General features: G+C 54.2%; 1 protein-coding gene across 4 annotated transcripts in view; it reads right to left on the reverse strand.

Annotated features, from left to right (window-relative positions):
- The window catches only part of Nckap5l (NCK associated protein 5 like), a 34,220-nt gene that overhangs the window by 1,855 nt on the left and 13,405 nt on the right, over positions 1-18,960 (reverse strand). For 3 of the 4 annotated variants that reach the window (XM_057792208.1, XM_057792206.1, XM_057792207.1), the window contains exons 2-10: positions 12,735-12,795; positions 11,082-11,210; positions 10,670-10,738; positions 10,546-10,584; positions 9,805-9,924; positions 5,275-5,388; positions 1,744-4,358; positions 252-414; positions 14-95 (exon numbers count right to left, since the gene is read on the reverse strand). In XM_057792208.1, coding sequence (XP_057648191.1) covers positions 14-95; positions 252-414; positions 1,744-4,358; positions 5,275-5,388; positions 9,805-9,924; positions 10,546-10,584; positions 10,670-10,738; positions 11,082-11,192 — 3,313 coding nt within the window. In that variant the 5' untranslated portion in view covers positions 11,193-11,210; positions 12,735-12,795. Of the gene's footprint in view, positions 1-13; positions 96-251; positions 415-1,743; positions 4,359-5,274; positions 5,389-9,804; positions 9,925-10,545; positions 10,585-10,661; positions 10,739-11,081; positions 11,211-12,734; positions 12,796-18,960 lie in introns of those variants that run through there. The other variant, XM_057792210.1, reaches the window with a different exon arrangement.

Here is an 18,960-nt window from a genome sequence, read left to right on the forward strand (position 1 = left end):
GGACCCTGCTGACCTGTGAAGTGTGCGGTGGAAACTGGCTCGGCCAGGCTGTCCTCCGAGGGCATCTCTTCCCGCCTACCTGGCTCATTGCTGGGCTGTGTGGGTACAGAAGATATGGGTGTCCATTCCAGTGACTCCCAAGTCCCCCACAGTGCCTCTAGGGGTACAGGAGGCTGGGTGGTCAGCCCTATGCAGACTTCCAGGTGCCCAGGAAGCCAGGCCCTTGATGCAGCCCCTGCTTAAGAACTTACCTTTCCAGAAGGTTTTCCGCAGCCCTGAAGTGGCCCTACCAGGCCATTCCGGGGTCCACAGGCAGGCCAGGGACTCTTGGGGTCGGTGGACGCTGGCTGGAAATCCCCATACTCAGGCTTGGGCTCCCGCCAGCTCTTGGGGGGCAGCTCCTTGCCATCCACCCTAGGAACAACAGCACAACGAACGTGAGGGAAACCAAGGCTTGAGGCGTTGAAAGGCACCGTTCCTAACAAGGTATTAAGATGGAAATGCCAGTCAGGTGGCAGTGCTGGCACACACGTTTAATAGGCAGATGCATCTCTGTAAGTTCAAGGCCGGTCTGATCTATAGAGTGACTTCCAGGATAGCTGGGCTACACAGAGAAACCCTATTTTAAATCCCATCCAAAAAGATGGAAACGTTGTCAGGCACGGTGCTGCACACCTTAATTCCAGCACCAGGCGGAGCCAGGTGGAGCTCTGAATTTGAGGCCAGTCTGAGCTACACTGGGAGTTTCAGAACAGTCTACATATTGAGACTGTTTCAAACAGACAGACAAAAGATGAAGATTCTTCCAGAGGCAGGACTTTTCGGGAAGTGAGCAGTATCAGGTATGGTCATAGACCTGAGGCTGGGGGCTTTCAGGAGACACCAACAGAGCCACATGCACACTTTGAGATTCTCTGGAAGCAGAAGGCAATCACCAGATATGACCCATCGATCTCTAGAACCATGGTCCAAAATGAAACTCTTTATAAAAGTAGTTTGTCTTAGATACTCATTTAATTAGTGATTCAAAGTATCTAATACATCAGCCACGAACCCTCCCACAGAGCTAGTCCTAGAGAGGTACTTTCTGCCACTCATCCTGGGGAGACAGCCATATGGATCACCCCTCCTCCTGAAGCTAATGATGGGCAGGGTGGGGGAGGGGAAGCAGGGAAATAAGGAGGGGCAGGAAAAAAACGTGGGTGGGGGGGCAGCTTCAAGTCCTCCCAGGATCGTCATGCCCTAGCGCAGTGGCAGGCCAGTTCACTTACGGGACTGGATACAACAGTCCCTGCCTGCTGCCCTGGGGTTTCTGAGAACATGGTAGCCCCAAATGAAAGCCCTTCGCAGGGCCTGAGTCCTTCATTCCTTTTATACAACTGGCCTAGAAAGAGTAAATATTGTAAGTGGGTCCCCTTCCCTAAACCACTACTCCCTTGGTGGCAAGAGTCAAAGGGGTCTTTCTTGCCCTCTCTGGGGCAGACTCCAGCAGCCTGCTTAGGAGCAGCCTTCAATTAGTGTGTGCAGACACCTGGGCGGGGGCAGAAATGGGGGGAGGTGGGTCAAAAGAGAGCTAGTCTTTCTGAGTCTGACACTAGCCAGCATGAAGGAGGGCAGGGCTGTAAACCCACTTCTGGATCCTAACCCTCCTACTTGGTCAGGGCACCAGCGCAGAGCTGCATCCCCTTGACCTCTGGGAAGCCCCAGCACTCTGAGCATCTCCCTAGTACAGGCCCTCCTCACCTGTTCAGGAGCTGCTGCATGAAGGTGTCTGCACCCTGATACATGCCGGCTAGCTGGCCTTGCACTTGCCCCAGACCTGTGCCGGGCACGGTGGCTGGGCCTGCAGGCCGCGGGCGGGCTCTGCTGCTCAGATAGGCCTTCTCTTCTTCGAGTGCCCGGCGCAGGTCCTCCGCCTTGGCCATCAGTTTGGAGATGTTGAGACTCTCAGCCTCCAGCTTCCGGGCGTCTGTCTTGACTTCTTTCCGGAGTGGGGAGCCCCCACCAGCCCCTTCCTTGCTCTTGGTAGCCTCTGTGCGGCGGTTCAGAGCTGGCAGTTTGCTCTTTTTAAGGCCAAACCAGCTGGCAATGCTGCTGGTGTTGCGGTGCTTGGCTTCGGAGCCTGGCGTCCGTTCCTGACCTTGAAGTCGCAAGACGTTCTCCTCGATGCCCTTCATCACTTTCTCCTCGATGGCTGAGTGTGGGGCTGGCCCTTCTGGACCCTGGCTTGGATCGGTGGGGCCAGGTACTGGGGACGTAGGCTGGCCAACGGTGCTGCTGCAGTCCGCCCAAGGAGGGCCCTTCCCTTTGTCAGGCTTGGAGGGCTCCTTGGTGCCTAAGGGTGCCACAGGTCGGGGTGCCACCTTGGTGGGTGACTTGGAGGGTAGCTTTGTCGGGCTGCTGTGAGGGCTCTTGGGCTTGTTCAGGCTAGGGGCTGGGGTTGGCACTTTTGCAGGGGTGCGTGGCACCTGGGGACACAGAGCCCCTGCCAGCCGACTCTTAGCTAGTTCCACTTTGGTGAGGCAGCTCCTTGGTGAGATGGGCTCCAGGTCCACTCGAGCACCCATGGAGTGGGAGGAGTAGACTCGGGCCCCAGGATCTGTCAGTCCCAGTTCCTGCTGCTTCAGGCTGCTTGTGCCTAAGGCCACTGCTCCCCTCAGGATGCCCTTAGCTTCTGGCTGTTCAAGAGGCCTCGTGGAGGGAGGCACGTCTCCAGTATTCTCGCCTGACCGCCCTAGTCTGGCCTTCTCCATGCCAGGCCGGACCGGCACTCCATTCTTCTCTAGACCCAGAGGTCCCTCGGGGCCTGTCTTCAGTTTGCTAAGGGCTGCCAATCTGTCCCGCAGAGGTGTGTGGCTAGGATCACCAGGTCGTCGCCCTGATCCCTGGCCAGGCTTCTTGGATGAGCCGCCTGAAGTCCTGCGGCTGGGGTGGGGAGACTCAGAACCTGCCTTGTCCAGACCCTTCTCCTGGGGGCTCCCATATGGGCAGGGTTCTGAGAGGCCAGGGCTGGGAGCCCCAGGGCTCCTGAGGACCTCAGGGGTCTGGGGTACCTCCAGAGTCAGTTGTGAGTAGGCGGGCACCTGCAGTGGGGATGGAGGTGGCTCTGGGGAAGAGCTTCTAAAGGCGTTCCGGGAGAGGTCCAGGATGTTTTCAAAGCAGGGAGATGCTACCGGTCCTGGAGACAGTGTAGTGGGCACAGCTGACTGCGAGGGTCTGAACTGCACAGACTCTGGGACAGCAGAGCAGGGCGAAGGGCTGTTGGGCAGGCCCTGTGCCCCGTCTGGGGACAACTCTCCTCCACCCAGACCCCTGCGGGCCAGTAGTGGAGAGGGGCTACCATCTGAGCCACTGTTGCGACAGGGGATTCGAGAATTCCGGGGGAGCTGGGGGCTGAGTTGGGGGCCTCCTGGGCTGGGGATCTTCTCTGAGGCTGAAGGCAGTTTGAGGAACTTGAGACCTCTGGCTGGCGAGGGCAGAAGGGGTCCCTGGGCTTCCCCGGGAGAAGGGGGCCCAATTTGGAGCTTGCTTTTCACCTGAGATGAAGAGTGGGCGTGGCCAGGCTGTGAGCCCAATGGGGCATCCCCTGCACCCATGAACATGCTGAGGAAGGGAAGGGGCCCCTGGCCCTCTGAGGTAGCACCAAATCCCAGCCTGTTGACCTCTGGGGTACCCCCACCCCAAGCTGACTTCGGGAGGCCTTTGGACTTGGACAGCTGTGGGGGTCCTGGATCTGGTGAGGATGGCTTCCCAGCACCCGGGTGGTCACCAATGAGAGGGCCTGCAGCCCCAGCCAGGAAAGCCTGGAGATAAGTCTCCGTGTCTTCGAGGAGTTGGCCCAGGTTCACCTGCTTGTGGGCCAGGGCACCTAGCAGGCTGTCGGGGCTGGGTGCCTCATTGGGGTCGCCTGCTTCATCGGAAGAGGAGGAGGAGCTACTACCTGGGGCACAGTGTGGGCCAGAGCTGGGGCCCTGAGCTTGTGGGGGAGCCCTGCTAGGTGCCCAGGGTTGCCGGGTACCTCCATTTTCCTCAGAGCCCCCCAAGAGACGCTCCCAGTGCAGCAGAGCTCCTAGGCTCCCAGGGCCGAGCAGCAGATAGGGTGCCCAGGGTGAGGGCTCAGGCTGGGGTGGGCCACAGAGCTCGCCATTGATGGGCTCTGGAGAGCTGGGGCCCTGGCCTGGGGGCTGCCAGGGGGTGGCCGGTGAGCACGCAAGCAAAGGGTCAGTCTCCTCCAGGGCCCGCAGCACCTCTAGAATCTGGGCTTTCTTCCGAAGAAACGGGGACAGGGCATCCAGTGCTGGGGGTGGAGTGGCTGGAGTTGCTGGGCCTCCTGGCCGCAACTGCTGTTCCCAACACACCTGGGGAGAGATGGCATGGGAAGAGACTCTGTGTAGCTGGCATGCAAGGCCCAGGCCTTAAGATAAACGTAAAAGCGTATCCTAAGGACAACCTCACCTGGCTGTCTGTCCTACAAATGAACACACAGCTCAGCTTCCTTGAGGACAGCTGAGCCCTGCCTAGCCCAGCTGCTGTGCCTCATACTCTGAGTAGACTGGTTACCCCATGCCCAGCTTTCCATCCCCACTGCTTTTCACATTGCCAGGCCCAACCAGCTCCTGTTCTGACCTCTGTGTTTGTTCTGGGATGGAGGGAAGCCTGCCTGTTTTTCTGGCTCCAGAAAGAACAGACATTCTAGAGGAGGGTGTATCATAGCCAAGACCTAAGTCACTCACTGCAGGCAAGCCTGGGCCTTCCACAGCCAGCCGACCAGCAGGCAGGAGTGCCAGCAGAAGGGACCTGTGGATGAGTCCATGACTCTTCTCTGTGACCCAGTCCCTTCTTGTTCTGGTACAGTGCTGAACTACATGCACTCTGGAGTCAGAGGGGATCAAGTCCAGGTCCCTTCATTTATATGACCTTCAGCAAGCCGTCTGAGCCCTAAGTTTCAGGGTGTCCGCTGTGAAATGAGATAGTTATTACGCTTCACCCCATAAAAGAGCCCCGAAGTGTCCTGCACAGTTGGCACCTGGCATGGAAGGGTCAGCAAGTGTGAGCGCTGACCCAGCTGCACGGCTGCAGACATTGGCTTGCAGGCCATGGCTCGGGGAGGGCAGGCCTGTTTTTCTTGGTCTAAGGCTGACAGCTGAGGGCTCCCACTTCCAGCCTGGACAGGAGTCTGCACACAGGAAACAGCCCCTCCCCTCAGACTCGCTAAGAGCCAGCAGTGGAGCATCTAATCACTCAGACACAAGCGTCAACACCCGTCCCTCCTACCTCTCTTTGCCCAGCACAGTGTCCTAAAGGCAGGGAGGTTGCTGGTCCCTCAGCAGCATTCAGGGACGGGGAGGCTGGTGTTTCTGATGGTGTCTGGAGTGGGGTGAGTGGGATCTGCAGACAGAAGGGAGAGTTGCATAGCTATCATCAAGCCCTCACAGAGCCAGGCATCCCACCTACCACGCCCCTCCAGAGATGTCTCCCAGTGAGGGAAGCCTAAAAGCAGGAGACCTGAAGACAGAACAGGGCCAGGTAGCATGGAAGTCGACTAGCACAGCGGATTTGGGTTGGGAGAGATGTCCTAGGGCCAGGAGAGCAGTGGGTCTAACCCAGTGTGCCTATTTCAGCTACAGCACTACCTTGCTTCCCCACTTACAAAGGAAACTACCATGAAGGTCCCTTCCTGTTCTGACCACCTAGGATCTTAGAATGCAGAGGTGGAAGGGCTTAGAAAATGAAGGCAGGATGGATAAGATGGCTCAGTGGGTAGAGCGCTATGCAAATGTGAGGACCAGGACTCGGATGCCCAGCATCTGTATACATGCCAGGTGGGCCATGAGAGGCTGGATTCCAGGATTTGGATGCCCAGCATCTGTATGCATGCCAGGTGGGCCATGAGAGGCTGGAATTCCAGGACTCGGATGCCCAGCATCTGTATGCATGCCAGGTGGGCCATGAGAGGCTGGAATTCCAGGACTCGGATGCCCAGCATCTGTATGCATGCCAGGTGGGCCATGAGAGGCTGGAATTCCAGGACTCGGATGCCCAGCATCTGTATGCATGCCAGGTGGGCCATGAGAGGCTGGAATTCCAGGACTCGGATGCCCAGCATCTGTATGCATGCCAGGTGGGCCATGAGAGGCTGGAATTCCAGGACTCGGATGCCCAGCATCTGTATGCATGCCAGGTGGGCCATGAGAGGCTGGATTCCAGGACTCGGATGCCCAGCATCTGTATACATGCCAGGTGGGCCATGAGAGGCTGGAATTCCAGGATTTGGATGCCCAGCATCTGTATACATGCCAGGTGGGCCATGAGAGGCTGGAATTCCAGGACTCGGATGCCCAGCATCTGTATACATGCCAGGTGGGCCATGAGAGGCTGGAATTCCAGGATTTGGATGCCTAGCATCTGTATGCATGCCAGGTGGGCCATGAGAGCCTGGAATTCCAGGATTCGAATACCCAGCATCTGTATACATGCCAGGTGGGCCATGAGAGCCTGGAATTCCAGGTTTTGGATGCCTAGCATCTGTATGCATGCCAGGTGGGTCATGAGAGTCTGGAATTCCAGCCACAGGAGACAAAGACAGGGGCTCCCTGAAGCAAGCTGGCTACCTACACTAGCCAAACCATCCGGCTCTGGGGTCAAGTGAGATCCTGTGCCTCAGTAGAAGGTAGGGAGAGCAACTGAGGAAGACACACCAACCTTTGGCCTCTACCTGCAAGTACACACACATACATGTGCCCATCCTACCACATGCATACCACACACACACACACACACAAAGCCAGGCACAGCGGCGTGCCCTTATTTATTCCGGCTTGCAGTAGCAAAAGGTCAGGGAAACACCCTCTTCCTTTCCTGTCCTCCAGGACAAGGTGGACAGCGCGCGAAGAATGGACTACAACCAAGGTTGACCTCTGGTGCGCACGCTCACACATACACAGGAACACACACACACGAAAGAAGCCATCATTCTGTGTTCCCCAGTGGTTCCATGTGCGGAATGGGAATGAGTCAGCTTTAACCCTTCACTCACTCTGTCTCTCACAGCCTTCGGCATCCGCCTTGCCTCTGGCCATTGCAGCCCAGAACTTCCCACTCTGGCCTGGACAGTGCCTGGCATTCCAGTGAGTCCCCTAAACCCCATTCAGTGACCCTTTAGTCTGGCACAAGGAAGCTAACACATTTGTTTCCTAAAGTGCCCTTGTGCTACAAAGTCTCCTTTCCTGGCCGTTGCCCCCCCCCCGCCCCCCCCCGTAGATCTTCTCCCCTCCAGCTGGCGATTCTCAAGACAGCTGCTCCAGCTTTAGTCACCTGCGTCCTTTCACACAGCCTTTGCTCTAGGCGAGCCACCAGCGCCCCTGTCTAGTGTTCAGCGGGGGATTCCTTCTCTGTCTTTCTCCTTTCCACCTACATGCAGGCCCAATAGCATTTCCTTACAGGAACCTTAAGTCTGTGTGTGTGTGTGTGTGTGTGTGTGTGTCTGTGTGTGGTGCTTGCACATGCGTGCACATGTGCCTGCACTCATGCACGTGTGCATGTCGGTGCTTTTCCTCAGGAGTCACCTGCCTTGTTTTTGAGACAGGGTTCATCACTGGGATCTGGGGCTCAGTGAGCAGGCTAGTGAGTCCTGGGGCTCAGTGGGCAGGCTAGTGAGCTCCTAGGGCTCAGTGGGCAGGCTAGTGAGTCCTGGGGCTCAGTGAGCAGGCTAGCAAGTACTAGGGCTCAGTGAGAAGGCTAGTGAGTTCTTGGGGCTTAGTGAGCAGGCTAGTGAGTCCTGGGGCTCAGTGAGCAGGCTAGCAAGTCCTGGGGCTCAGTGAGCAGGCTAGTGAGTCCAAGGCTCTTCCTGTCTCCAGCTCCCCAGAGCTCGAATGAAAATTGCACAGCACCATGCCCAGCGTTTTACATGGGGCCTGTGGATTAAACACAAGCCCTAATATTTGCACAAGAGCAATAAGCCACTGAATAAGCCACCTCCCCGGGCCTCGGGGCCTTCTCTGAGGGCTAGCTGTCCCCGTACTGGCATAAGTAGTACTGCCACACTTGACTGCAGCATGGCTGTCCACAGACTGCTCTTAGGAGTCTCAGCCTTCCAGGGCCACACCCACCCTGCACAGGATGCGACCCCACAGGGCCTTGAGATGCAGTTCAGTTCCTCAGGCTTTGGCAAAGGTGTGGCTCACGAGAAAAGCTTGGTGTCTGCTGACAGAGGTTCACCTGGCGAAGCACACCCTGGGAATCACATCAGTAGTACAAACTGCTGCCACTTACTGACTTTCTGTGAGCCAACCACTACATATTATCTCATTTAATCCGAGAAACGAATGTGTAACGTAAGCATTTATGCCCATTTGTAAGGGGGAAACCTATAGTTTATCCAGTTTGATACTTTGCCCGAGGTCACACTTAGCTAAGAAGCAGTTCAGCTAGAAATCCAACCCCAGTTTATCTGAGGCCAAGGTTTGTAATTTTCCATTGCATCATGGTAACTTGGAATAGAGAGATCTGCTGGACAAAACCCTCAGCGGTCCCAGGGTTCATCTAGGTTTTCTAAAAACCTGACTTAAGGTTGCTCCCTGTTTTGTTATCAGTCACTGAAACAGAGGGAGCTTGGTGACAGTAGGCCTCGGGGTTCTGGGGGTTCTGCCCGGCAGTGACACAGTAGGGCAAGAACAACTACAGACTCTCCCCTGCCGGTGGGGGCCCAGTTGAGGGGTCAGGCTCTAGGCTGCATTATTTGGCGAGATACACAGGTTCCGACAGACAGACTCGGCTCGGCTCCTCCCTGCTATAGCCCTTTTCTTGTCAAGATGGGGAAGGGCTAGTTGCTCCTCAGAAGCAACCTTCTGCTCTCCTCGACTTCCAGATTGCTCTTTATCTTCTCTATGTCTCACCCCATCTATGGGGTCCCTGACAGGTGGTACCAGTGACAACTGAACCCAGGACCCATGCACAGAGCCTTCCACTGTTCCCAGGGCAGGTAGGATCCAGGCTGCCAGGAGAAACCACTGCCTCTGAAGGTACTAGTCAGAGGCAGTGTGTGCAGCCATACACATCTGGTTACCAGGGTGATGAGCCTTTCTTGTTCTCTCTGTGACACGAAACCACGGGTTGTTTATGCTTAGCCCTGCCCTAGCCCTGGCCAGGAAGAAGCCGCGTCAGTGGCCACAGGGCCTCTATGGAGCTAGAAATAACTGCATGTCTTGCCTCCACCCAATTCTCCACACAGGGCTGGAGCAAGTTTGAATTTTCTCTGTCAATAAGAAGGGGTACACTGGCCAGGTGGTGGTGGTGCACGCCTTTAATCCTAGCACTCGGGAGGCAGAGGCAGGCGGATCTCAGTGAGTATGAGGCCAGCATGGTCTACAAAGCAAGTTCCAGGACAACCAGGGCTACACAGAGAAACCAGGTCTCAAAACCAAAAAAAAAAAAAAAAAAGGAGGGGGTGTTCCCTGAGAGTGAGGGCCATACTCATAATCTCGGTACTCAGGAGAATTGCCTCAAGTGAAGGTCAGCCAGGGATACAGAGTAAGAATCTGTTCAACAACAACAAAGATGCTGGCTGGCTGGCTAGGGAGAACCTAGGAATGGGTAGCAGCTAAGTTTATGAGGGGACTCAGTGAGTTTTCCCTCAGCTAAGGTATGAGTCTGTTAGTCTGGGTAGGCCTTTCCCGCATGGCCCTGCAAACCCCTGTGCTGAGAACAACTCATGCCCTTCTCCTATGAGGTGAGCAGAATGGAATGCTGATGCCAACAGGGCCGCAGACACTGGCTCCAGGGAGAAAGGAGAAGCATTTTGCCCACCTGAGGGAGGGAGTTGGCCGTGAGCTGCAGCTTTTGCTGTAATAGTGCGCTCAGCATCTGGTTCTGTCGCTCCAAGTCAAACACCCTCTTCTTCAGCTTGATACACTCTTCCCGCAGGTCCTGTCCACCCAGGAGGTACAGGAAGCAAGGGTGGGGAGGCAGGAGAGGAACCGTGAAATGAGCAGGTCTCAGCCCAGTCAGCTGTATTCCTGGCTACCGCCTCTGGGGACCAGTTCTCTAGGTTTACTAGTCTAGTGGACCATAAAGGCCAGGGTCTCTGTCCTTTTCACCATTTCTGGGGCTGGCTACCTCCTGCCTAGAAATTGTGTCAAAGAAAGGTCATAAGACATGGAAGACTCTGAAGTCAAAGGGCTTCATAGTACAGTTATCTGAAGCTAATGTTTCCAGGCCACTGGGCCTCACAGCGTCAGCACCACTCTGAATGCCATCCCAACCTAGAGAAGCCAGTGGGCTCAGGCTAAGGGAAGGCGCCAAGTCCAAATCAAAGTTCCCACAGTTCAGAGACCAGATCTGGCCTTACCTATGCCCCCCTTGTCTCCTGATAAAGATGGTCCTGCCAGAGGCAGCAGAGCGGGGCCAGGTGGAGGTAGCTCCTCCTCTAGTCCCTAGTGAAGACTTAGGAGCAGGCCCCTAGAGTCCCAGGATAGCCCTCCTGACTACATCCTCGGTCCACCTCGGGGCGGTCGGGCGGGAGTATGAGTTGGTTTTTGAATCACTCACCTTCTGGTTCAGTAGTGCCTGGACCACGTGGTTGGCAACCTGGAGACAGAAAGCCCGGAAGCTGAGCTGGCATCATGTCTACCCATGCCCATCCCCAGCACTGTCCTTTGGCATACCCACAGACCTCATCCAGACAGCGTTCATAAGTCTCCCGCTGGTTCTCATTGGCCTGGGCAAGCGCTGAGTTCTCTGCCTACAGGGGAGGAGGAGAAGGGAAGTGTTGGAGCTCATTCTTACCATGGGGAAAGGGCTTTGCCTTGTCTGTCAACTGGGCCCTAGGTCACCTGACTGTTGTATTCAGTTGTCTCTGAGACCACCGTTTTCCCTGGAGTCAGCAGGGCCATAAAAGTGAAGGGCAGGGAGTCACTTGGGGTATAGGATAGTTCACCCCTTTGCAGTGTCCTCTTTCCAAGCTGCTCAGGGGAACTGCACTGAAGCACCCAGCCTCCTCCAGCTTGGCAAGCCCTAGGTGGGCAGCCCTGACTCCCCAGGGTCCTGGCCAGCACCACTGCCCCACCCTGCCTGCCACCACACACCTCCAGCTCCCGAAGTCGGTGCAGAAGCTCGTGGCAGGTGCCCAGCTCCATGCTGCTGTCGTCACCGGCCGCTGGCTTCAGGCTCCCAGTGCCTACGGCCGGCTGCTCCATCGCCTTGGGTGTCAGGCCCTGGGAACAAGAGAGTGAAGCCCTGGCAGGCTACTCACAGGCAAGAAGAGAAATAAAGAGGAGGACAAAACTCTCTGACCTCTGTTACAATGCGACAGCTCAAGTCAGGCTGGTGACCCGTTTGCTCTTGGGGCAGAGGCTAAAGAAATCCCAGTGTCCCCATACCCTGCCTAGGGGCCTGGACCTCAAATTTTCCACTAGGATTCACCACAAACTTGCAACTCAGTCAGTTGCCCTGTGACTCAGTGTCCCTGGTTACAAACTAACATCAACTTCAACTAATCTTACCCGCTGTTGACACATAAAGATTAACTCTGCCAAAGTGATTTGAAAGGTAAAGGCCGGCCGGAGACTTGGCTCAGCTGTTAGGAGTGCTGACTGCTCTTCCAGAGGACCACGGTTCAGGTCCCAGCACCCACATAGCAGCTATGCTGTCACCTCCTCGACACAGTGGAAAGAATCCTGTGTCCCCCCAACACTGCCCAGGTACTTCTAATGGCCCAGGTACTGAGAGAGCTTAAAGCGCGGCCACTGGTCCCAGTGCGCCAGCTGCTTTGCAATGGGACCTCTCTGCAGGCGCCTCCTGCTGCTGCCCAACAGCAGTCTTCCCACTGCTGCCTGGGCTCTCGCGGTCAATCTGTGCTTGGTGCTGCTCCGGCAGTTCTGTAATGGTCCCCTGACCAAGGCTGTCGGCTTCTGAGCACAGGGTACAGCACTTCCTTTCCTGCCCAAGCTCACACTGTCCTCGTGAAATCTGGCATGCAGCAGACAGGCTGAAAACAAGAGACTAGTCCACCCTGGGCTACACAAGCACAGCAGAGCGGACTAGCAGTGTGTTGTGTGTTCCTCCTGTCCATGAGGCTCTCGCCATTGCTGATAGCTTTAAATGCCAAGTCTTCATCTCTCGGCTGGACTATGAAATGCGCCCCCCCCCCTCCCGGGCTCTCTTGAGCACGCAGTCCCTGTCTGGTGGCAGTGCTCTGAGTCTTTAGGACCTTTGGAGGACACAGCTCAGTCCTGCGCTCACCCTCCCCACCTCCTGGTCAGTAGATTGTGAATGATTTTTAGCTCCCACTTTTGCCACCAGATGAAGCCACTTTGCACTGTCCTCTTTGCACTGTCCTCTCTGCACTGTCCTCTTTGCACTGTCCTCTTTGCACTGTCCTCTTTGCACTGTCCTCTTTGCACTGTCCTCTTTGCACTGTCCTCTTTGCACTGTCCTCTTTGCACTGTCCACTTTGCCGAAAGTCAAAGCTCCTCTTCCATTAAGATGTTCCTGCCAGCTGTTTTGGAGCCAGTGACACCAAAGCTGTGGGGAACCTTAGTGGGAAGGGGCTCCATCGCTTCCTCCTTAGCCAATTAAAGGTCCCATAAAAGGGAATTAGAAATTGTGGATCACAGAAGAGGAAGGATCTCAGCGTCCAAACTCGCTCTCCTCTGCACTGAGGCACAGTGCCGCCTTTCTTGTCCCCAGCCCTTTCTCCAGTCCCTCTCACCGGTATGCACAGGCCTTAGGCTACTCACCGGTCTCTGTCCCTCACCCAGGCTGGCACCCTCACTCTGGCAGCCAGATAGGTCACCTCACCTGTAGAGAAAACAAGATGATGTGAGTGACGCCCTCTCTCGGTACTTGTGGGTCGTGGCTTCGTGCCAGGTAGAGGGCACAGCTGCACGCTGAGGGCCCTGCCATTCCGCTTTCAAAGCTTCTACCTCATGGACAACACAAGGCACAAGACAACACGAGGGGCTGACTATACACAGAGGTCTCATAGGCGTTCTCAGGGTAAAGGACCTGCCACAGTCACATGACTGGTCCACACAGCACACTGGACAGGCATGGATGTCCCCTCCTTCGTGGTCTCAGCTTTACTGTCAGCTACATGGAACAACCTACATGCAAACTCTGCCTAGCCCTGGGAGCACAGTAGGTAGAACCTGCTGTATTCCTGGAGTTTTACAGTTAGGCCGGCTTGAGCTAGATACTGACCCCAGAGAATTACTTTCCTGGCTTAAGAAATGGGGATAAGGCTACTCAGTACAAAGGGCAGATAGAGGACACATGAGATAATGGATACAGTGTTCAGCAGAAACTCACTGGACACTTCCAACACACCACGTGCTCATCAGGCAGTCCAAAGCCTGCTGTGACCTTGGGCTCACACACAGTAAGCCCGAGTTCCGGGCCCTCCGCACTTGAGTCTTAGATGCAGGGCATCTACACGTTTTGGGTGCTGCCTGGCCTGGCCTGCTCTGTCCTCGGAGGACCTTCCCTTTGAGTCCCTTAGTATATACAAGGCTCTGCCTCATACACCAGAAAGAGTCAGCTGACAGCTTTGAGGGTAACAGGCAAAGGAGAGAAGCCTTTCCGGTGGTTTCTGGGCAGGGCGGGGAGGGCAGTGCCAGAGGCCTTGGGGCATGCGAGGCAAGTCTCTGCTGCTGAGCTACAACCCCAGGCCCGAGAAGTCTTCCTTCTTAGCTGCATGCATGCATTCCTGAGTGAGCAGAAAAGGAAGAGCTATGTAATACTTATTTTTAACACTGCACAAGAAAATAAATGTACAGTACTGGCAGCTGGAGGGATGGCACAGTGGCTAGGAACACTTGTTGCTCTTGTAGAAGATGGGTTGTTTCCAGCACCCATATGATCGCTCATAAGCACCCGTAACTCTAGTTCCAGGGGGTCCATCACCATCTCTTGACCTTCAAGGGCAATGCACACCTGTGCCGCATTTACACAATGCAGGCAAAAACATTCACACACATAAAATAAACATAGTAAGTCTTTAAAGAAATAAAGCCCTTTGTTATTTTAACATTGTCAAATGAGCTGAGTATAACTTGATTTGCTCCCGACATTATGCCATTTGATATATTTAGAAATGGGGGCCTGGGAAGAATGAGAACAACTTTAAGAAGTCCTTCCCTTCCCACACACGTGTAAGGGTTAAGACTCAGAAGGCCCCAGGTTACATCCAACCTTTGGCAGCTCTGCGCTCACCCCTCAACTCTGGTGTCTGCAGCATCCCCCAGTCTGTGGTTCTGATGCCCAGTGGTCACCAGCTTTCCCCGTTAGCTTGCACTCTTTGTTTCCTCCATAGCAACTCCTAGGGAAGAGCAGCTGGCATGTATGCACACCTCTGTGCACAGGGATGGTGAACGAGGCAAATGGGATGAACTGGACAGGGTCCAGCGTCCAGAAATAAAGCGAAAGCTACAAAGTCCAACCGCTTGTGCTCTTTACACAGAAACAAAACCCAAAAGAGGACAGAGGTAATTTACTGGGATGTCTCTTTATAAACGATAAGGAAGCATCCCAGGCAGGAGAGAGGGCTAGAACTTGAGGTCACTGGAGTTTTATCTGCTGAAGTAGGTGGAGACCCACATACCCCAAAGGCAACCCGTACCCCTCTCCAAATATGAACCCTACAGACGAAGAGGCAGGGGTCGAGTTCCACGGGGATATACTGGATGACCTGATGTTTCATTTTTTTTTCCTTTAAGATTTATTTACTCGCTGGGCAGTGGTGGCGCACGCCTTTAATCCCAGCACTTGGGAGGCAGAGGCAGGCGGACAGGCTCCAAAACCACAGAGAAGCCCTGTCTCGGGGGCGGGGGGGGGGGGGGGGATTTATTTACTCAGTGTTCTGTCTGCATGTATGTCTGCAGGCCAGAAGAGGGCACCAGATCTCATTACAGATGGTTGTGAGCCACCATGTGGTTGCTGGGAATTGAACTCAGGACCTCTGGAAGAGCAGTCAGTGCTCTTAACCTCTGAGCCACCTCTCCAGCCCCAACCTGATGGCTCTAAGCTATGAGTGATAGTCTCTCCTGTAGCTCTCTGCAAGTATTGACACAGGAAGTCCGTGAGTCATTCCCACTGTGGGAGAAACACTGTTGTTCCCTTCCACAGAGGCCTTGGCAACTCAGGATGGCATCTGTAGGCTTCCAGCAGCAGAGAGCAGGGAGCTGTCAGCCTGCTCTGGGAATGGTCATGGGATAAGCCCTGTGCTTAGCCTTGGTGGTGAGAAGCAGTGTATCAGTACCTATGTGTGGAGCCGGAACGCAAGCAGAATCCTTTTTTTATTGTATTTACATTTGTGTGTATGTGAGAGAGCAGCCGGAGCGTGTGCATATCTCACACTGCATGGGAGAGAGCAGCCGGAGCGTGTGCATATCTCACACTGCATGTGAGCAGCCGGAGCGTGTGCCATATCTCACACTGCATGTGAGCAGCCGGAGCGTGTGCATATCTCACACTGCATGGGAGCAGCCGGAGCGTGTGCATATCTCACACTGCATGGGAGCAGCCGCAGCGTGTGCCATATCTCACACTGCATGGGAGCAGCCGGAGCGTGTGCATATCTCACACTGCATGTGAGCAGCCGGAGCGTGTGCATATCTCACACTGCATGGGAGCAGCCGGAGCGTGTGCATATCTCACACTGCATGTGTGAGAGCAGCCGGAGCGTGTGCATATCTCACACTGCATGTGAGCAGCCGGAGCGTGTGCATATCTCACACTGCATGGGAGCAGCCGGAGCGCGTGCATATCTCACACTGCAGGGCAGTGGATAACTTGGGGGAGTTGGTGCCCTCCTCCTACCATGTGGGCCTAGGTTGGCAGGCTTGGTGGGAAATGACTTCACCTGCCTTGAAGGTGCCAGAGCTGAAGGTGTAAAGAGAGTTAGTGTGCAGGCACAATCCTGGAACACTTGGGAGTCTAGGCAGATGTGTCGTGAGTTCAAAATCAGCTGGCTGCATCCTGAGAGCCATTTATTCTTGAAAACTTTAAAAATTTTTTTCAAAGAAACTTCCTGTGGCCCTCGAGGGAACACGAGAGTGCACCAGTGATATCTCCAGGCACACACCAAACTCAAAACAGGAAATCCGCTGATGACAGTCGCATTAAGACCAGAGACTGTACATATTGGATGTCACTATGCCTCTGGGGCCAAGCATGCTCCTCCTCCCTTGGGTCCCAGGATTTCCGACATTCCACCACAGAGTCCCACAGCACTTCAGAAAGGTTGTATCAGATCACTCCCTGCCAACCAGGCTGGGGAGGGACGAGGCAGCTGGGTTTGGAAACTCTTAGCTTGGACTGGAAGCTTCTGAATTGCAAACAGGAGGCCCCTACTCTCAAGATGGCTGATTCCCAGGAAGTGACCTCAGTGGAGAGGGAGTGAAGGGAGGACGAGCAGAGAGCTCTCAGGCAGCGGGAGGCAGGGGAGGGGAAACTGGGCTAGAGGTGTCTGGTCAGCCAGGTGTGTGGCTCACTCCTGTAATCTTGACCCTGAGGTAGGAGGGCAGCTGGGAGTTGAAGAAGAACCTGGGATATGAAGTAAGATATACCACACCAGCTTGGATCAGAGTGAAAACCCAAAATAAATAAAGGAAACAAAAACCTTAAACCCAAAGGTATGGTGGCTCATGCCCGTAATCCAGGGATTGGAAAGAGGGGCAGGAGATTAGGCCAACCTGAGCAAAAGAAAACCGGCCACAGACAGACAAAGATATGGCTGGGTAACCTGGGGACTTTTCTCAGTGAACTGGATCATGAACCCCCCCCCCTTACCTCCCAATCTCAATGCCAGGTCTGCTGCATGCAAAGCCTGGCCTCCCTTTAAATCTAGGAGGTCAGGATGGGCAGAAGTCGTGCACCTCGGGAGATCTTGCCGTACTGGCCTTGATTCAGCCAAGGAAAGCAGAGGTCTGTGCCCCCGTCCTCTTTTTCTCTAGTCAGGGCCTGAGCCTCTCTCTCTCCCTCTGTGTGTGTGTGTCTCCTCACCTGGGCCATCAGCCAAGGCTTTCTGGCCCTTAGGAGCCCCTCATTTCCCAGCTGTTCCCCCAACAGTCCTCCTGGGAGAAAAGCCAGGGGCAGGCGGTGGGGGCGGGGCGGGCGGGGACTTACTTAAATAAAAGAATCCTCTGGGACACCAACCAGCTCAGCTCCCCGGCCAGCTGCTTTCTGGAATCCCAGCCTGTAACACCCAGGAGTTCACTTGTCAACAGCCAACCTTGGCACCCACAGCAAGCACACAGCAAGCTAAGAGCCCTGGGCTGCTGAGGGTGTAAGCAGGGATAGGGCAAGACCTGAGAGAGTCCACGTCATCTCTGGCCCAAAGTACCTAAGAATTCCAACTGGAACTGGGAAAGAGGGCAGACAAGAGTGTTGTCCTGTCCCTGTCATCCTCCGCGCCCCCCACAAGTGGTACAGAGACACAGTGGCCTTTCTGCAGTGATGCCTACCACAGAAGTGCAAGTTTTTCCAAACTCAACTCAAAGCAGGACCAGGCCTACCCTACTGGGCAGGGTGACATGTTATTAGCCCCCTGAAGTCCTCTGGATTTCAACAGTCCTCACCTCTGCTCAGAGCTCTGCTGTTCCCTGTCCGAGACATAACCAACAACAAAAATAGCAGCTGCTGGAGGTGGGGCGAGGGAAGGGGTTTCCACACAATGGGTTTATTTATAGGACCACACACCAGGGGCTCAGCAGCCAAGCAGCCTAGGCCCCACTCCCAAAAGGCCAGCCAAGAGCCTGCCTAGCCCAGCTCCACAGTTTAGCTGCTTTAAGGCGACAATCTCTCAGGAACAAGCCCTTTCCCACTACAAGGAGACTGTTCTAGAATAGTGACTCATAAAGAGTGGCCTGGGGACCCTGAAGCCTTGTCAAGCAGTCCACAAGGTAAAAACTATTTTACAGTAAGAAGACACTGTCTACCTTAATTCCTGGCCTTCTCTCTTAAGCGTCTCCAGTAGCATTTCCCAAAGACTGTGTAGCCCACTATGACAACGACGATGACAATAGAAGCGACGAGACTCTCTGCTCTCTACCAAATCAGACACCAGATTTGCAAAAATTGAGAAAACTGATTATCTCCCTTTTTTGTTACAAAATATAATAACATATCACTTTTATTATTTCTTAATTTTTTTAAAAAAAATATTTATTTATTATTTATACAATACTCTGTCTGTGTGTATGTCTGCAGGCCAGAAGAGGGCACCAGACCCCATTACAGATGGTTGTGAGCCACCATGTGGTTGCTGGGAATTGAACTCAGGACCTTTGGAAGAGCAGGCAATAGCTCTTAACCTCTGTGCCATCTCTCCAGCCCCTATTTCTTAAATTTTTATTTTACTTTGACTTACTACTTTTGGTTTGTTTGTTTTTGGAGACAGTCTTTGCTGAGTTACGGTATTGTGGAATATTATTATAACTAGGAAAAGATGCACTACGTTTATTTATGCTGCAGAATACTACTTTAAATAACTGTGTAAAGGCGTGTTACTTTTGCTGCATTTGCTTAATGATGTAAGAATGTGTGTTTAATTATGTAAAGATGTGTTGCATCTTCTCACCTTGACTGCTGAAGGCACCTGATTGGACTAATAAAAAGCCCAATGGCCAACAGCTAGGCAGGAGAGGGCTAGGCGGGGCTGCTACGCAGAGAGAATAACCAGAAGGAGAATCTAGGCTCAGGAGAAGAAAGAGTGAGGGAGAGAACAAGGCAGCCCCTAGCCAGCCATAGAGAAGCAGTGAATGTAAGATATACAGAAGAAAGATAATAAGCCCCAAGGCAAAGGAAACAGGTTAATTTAAGTCAGAGCTAGCTAGAAACAAGCTAAGGCCGAGCATTCAAAACTAATAATAAGTCTCTGTGTCATAATTTGGGAGCTAGTTGGTGCCTAAAAGCCTGGTACAGGGTGGAGTTTGCTCTGTAGACCAGGCTGGCCTTGAACTCAGA

Source organism: Chionomys nivalis, chromosome 17 (assembly GCF_950005125.1).
Source record: "Chionomys nivalis chromosome 17, mChiNiv1.1, whole genome shotgun sequence".
Classification (NCBI taxonomy): Eukaryota; Metazoa; Chordata; class Mammalia; order Rodentia; family Cricetidae; genus Chionomys; species Chionomys nivalis.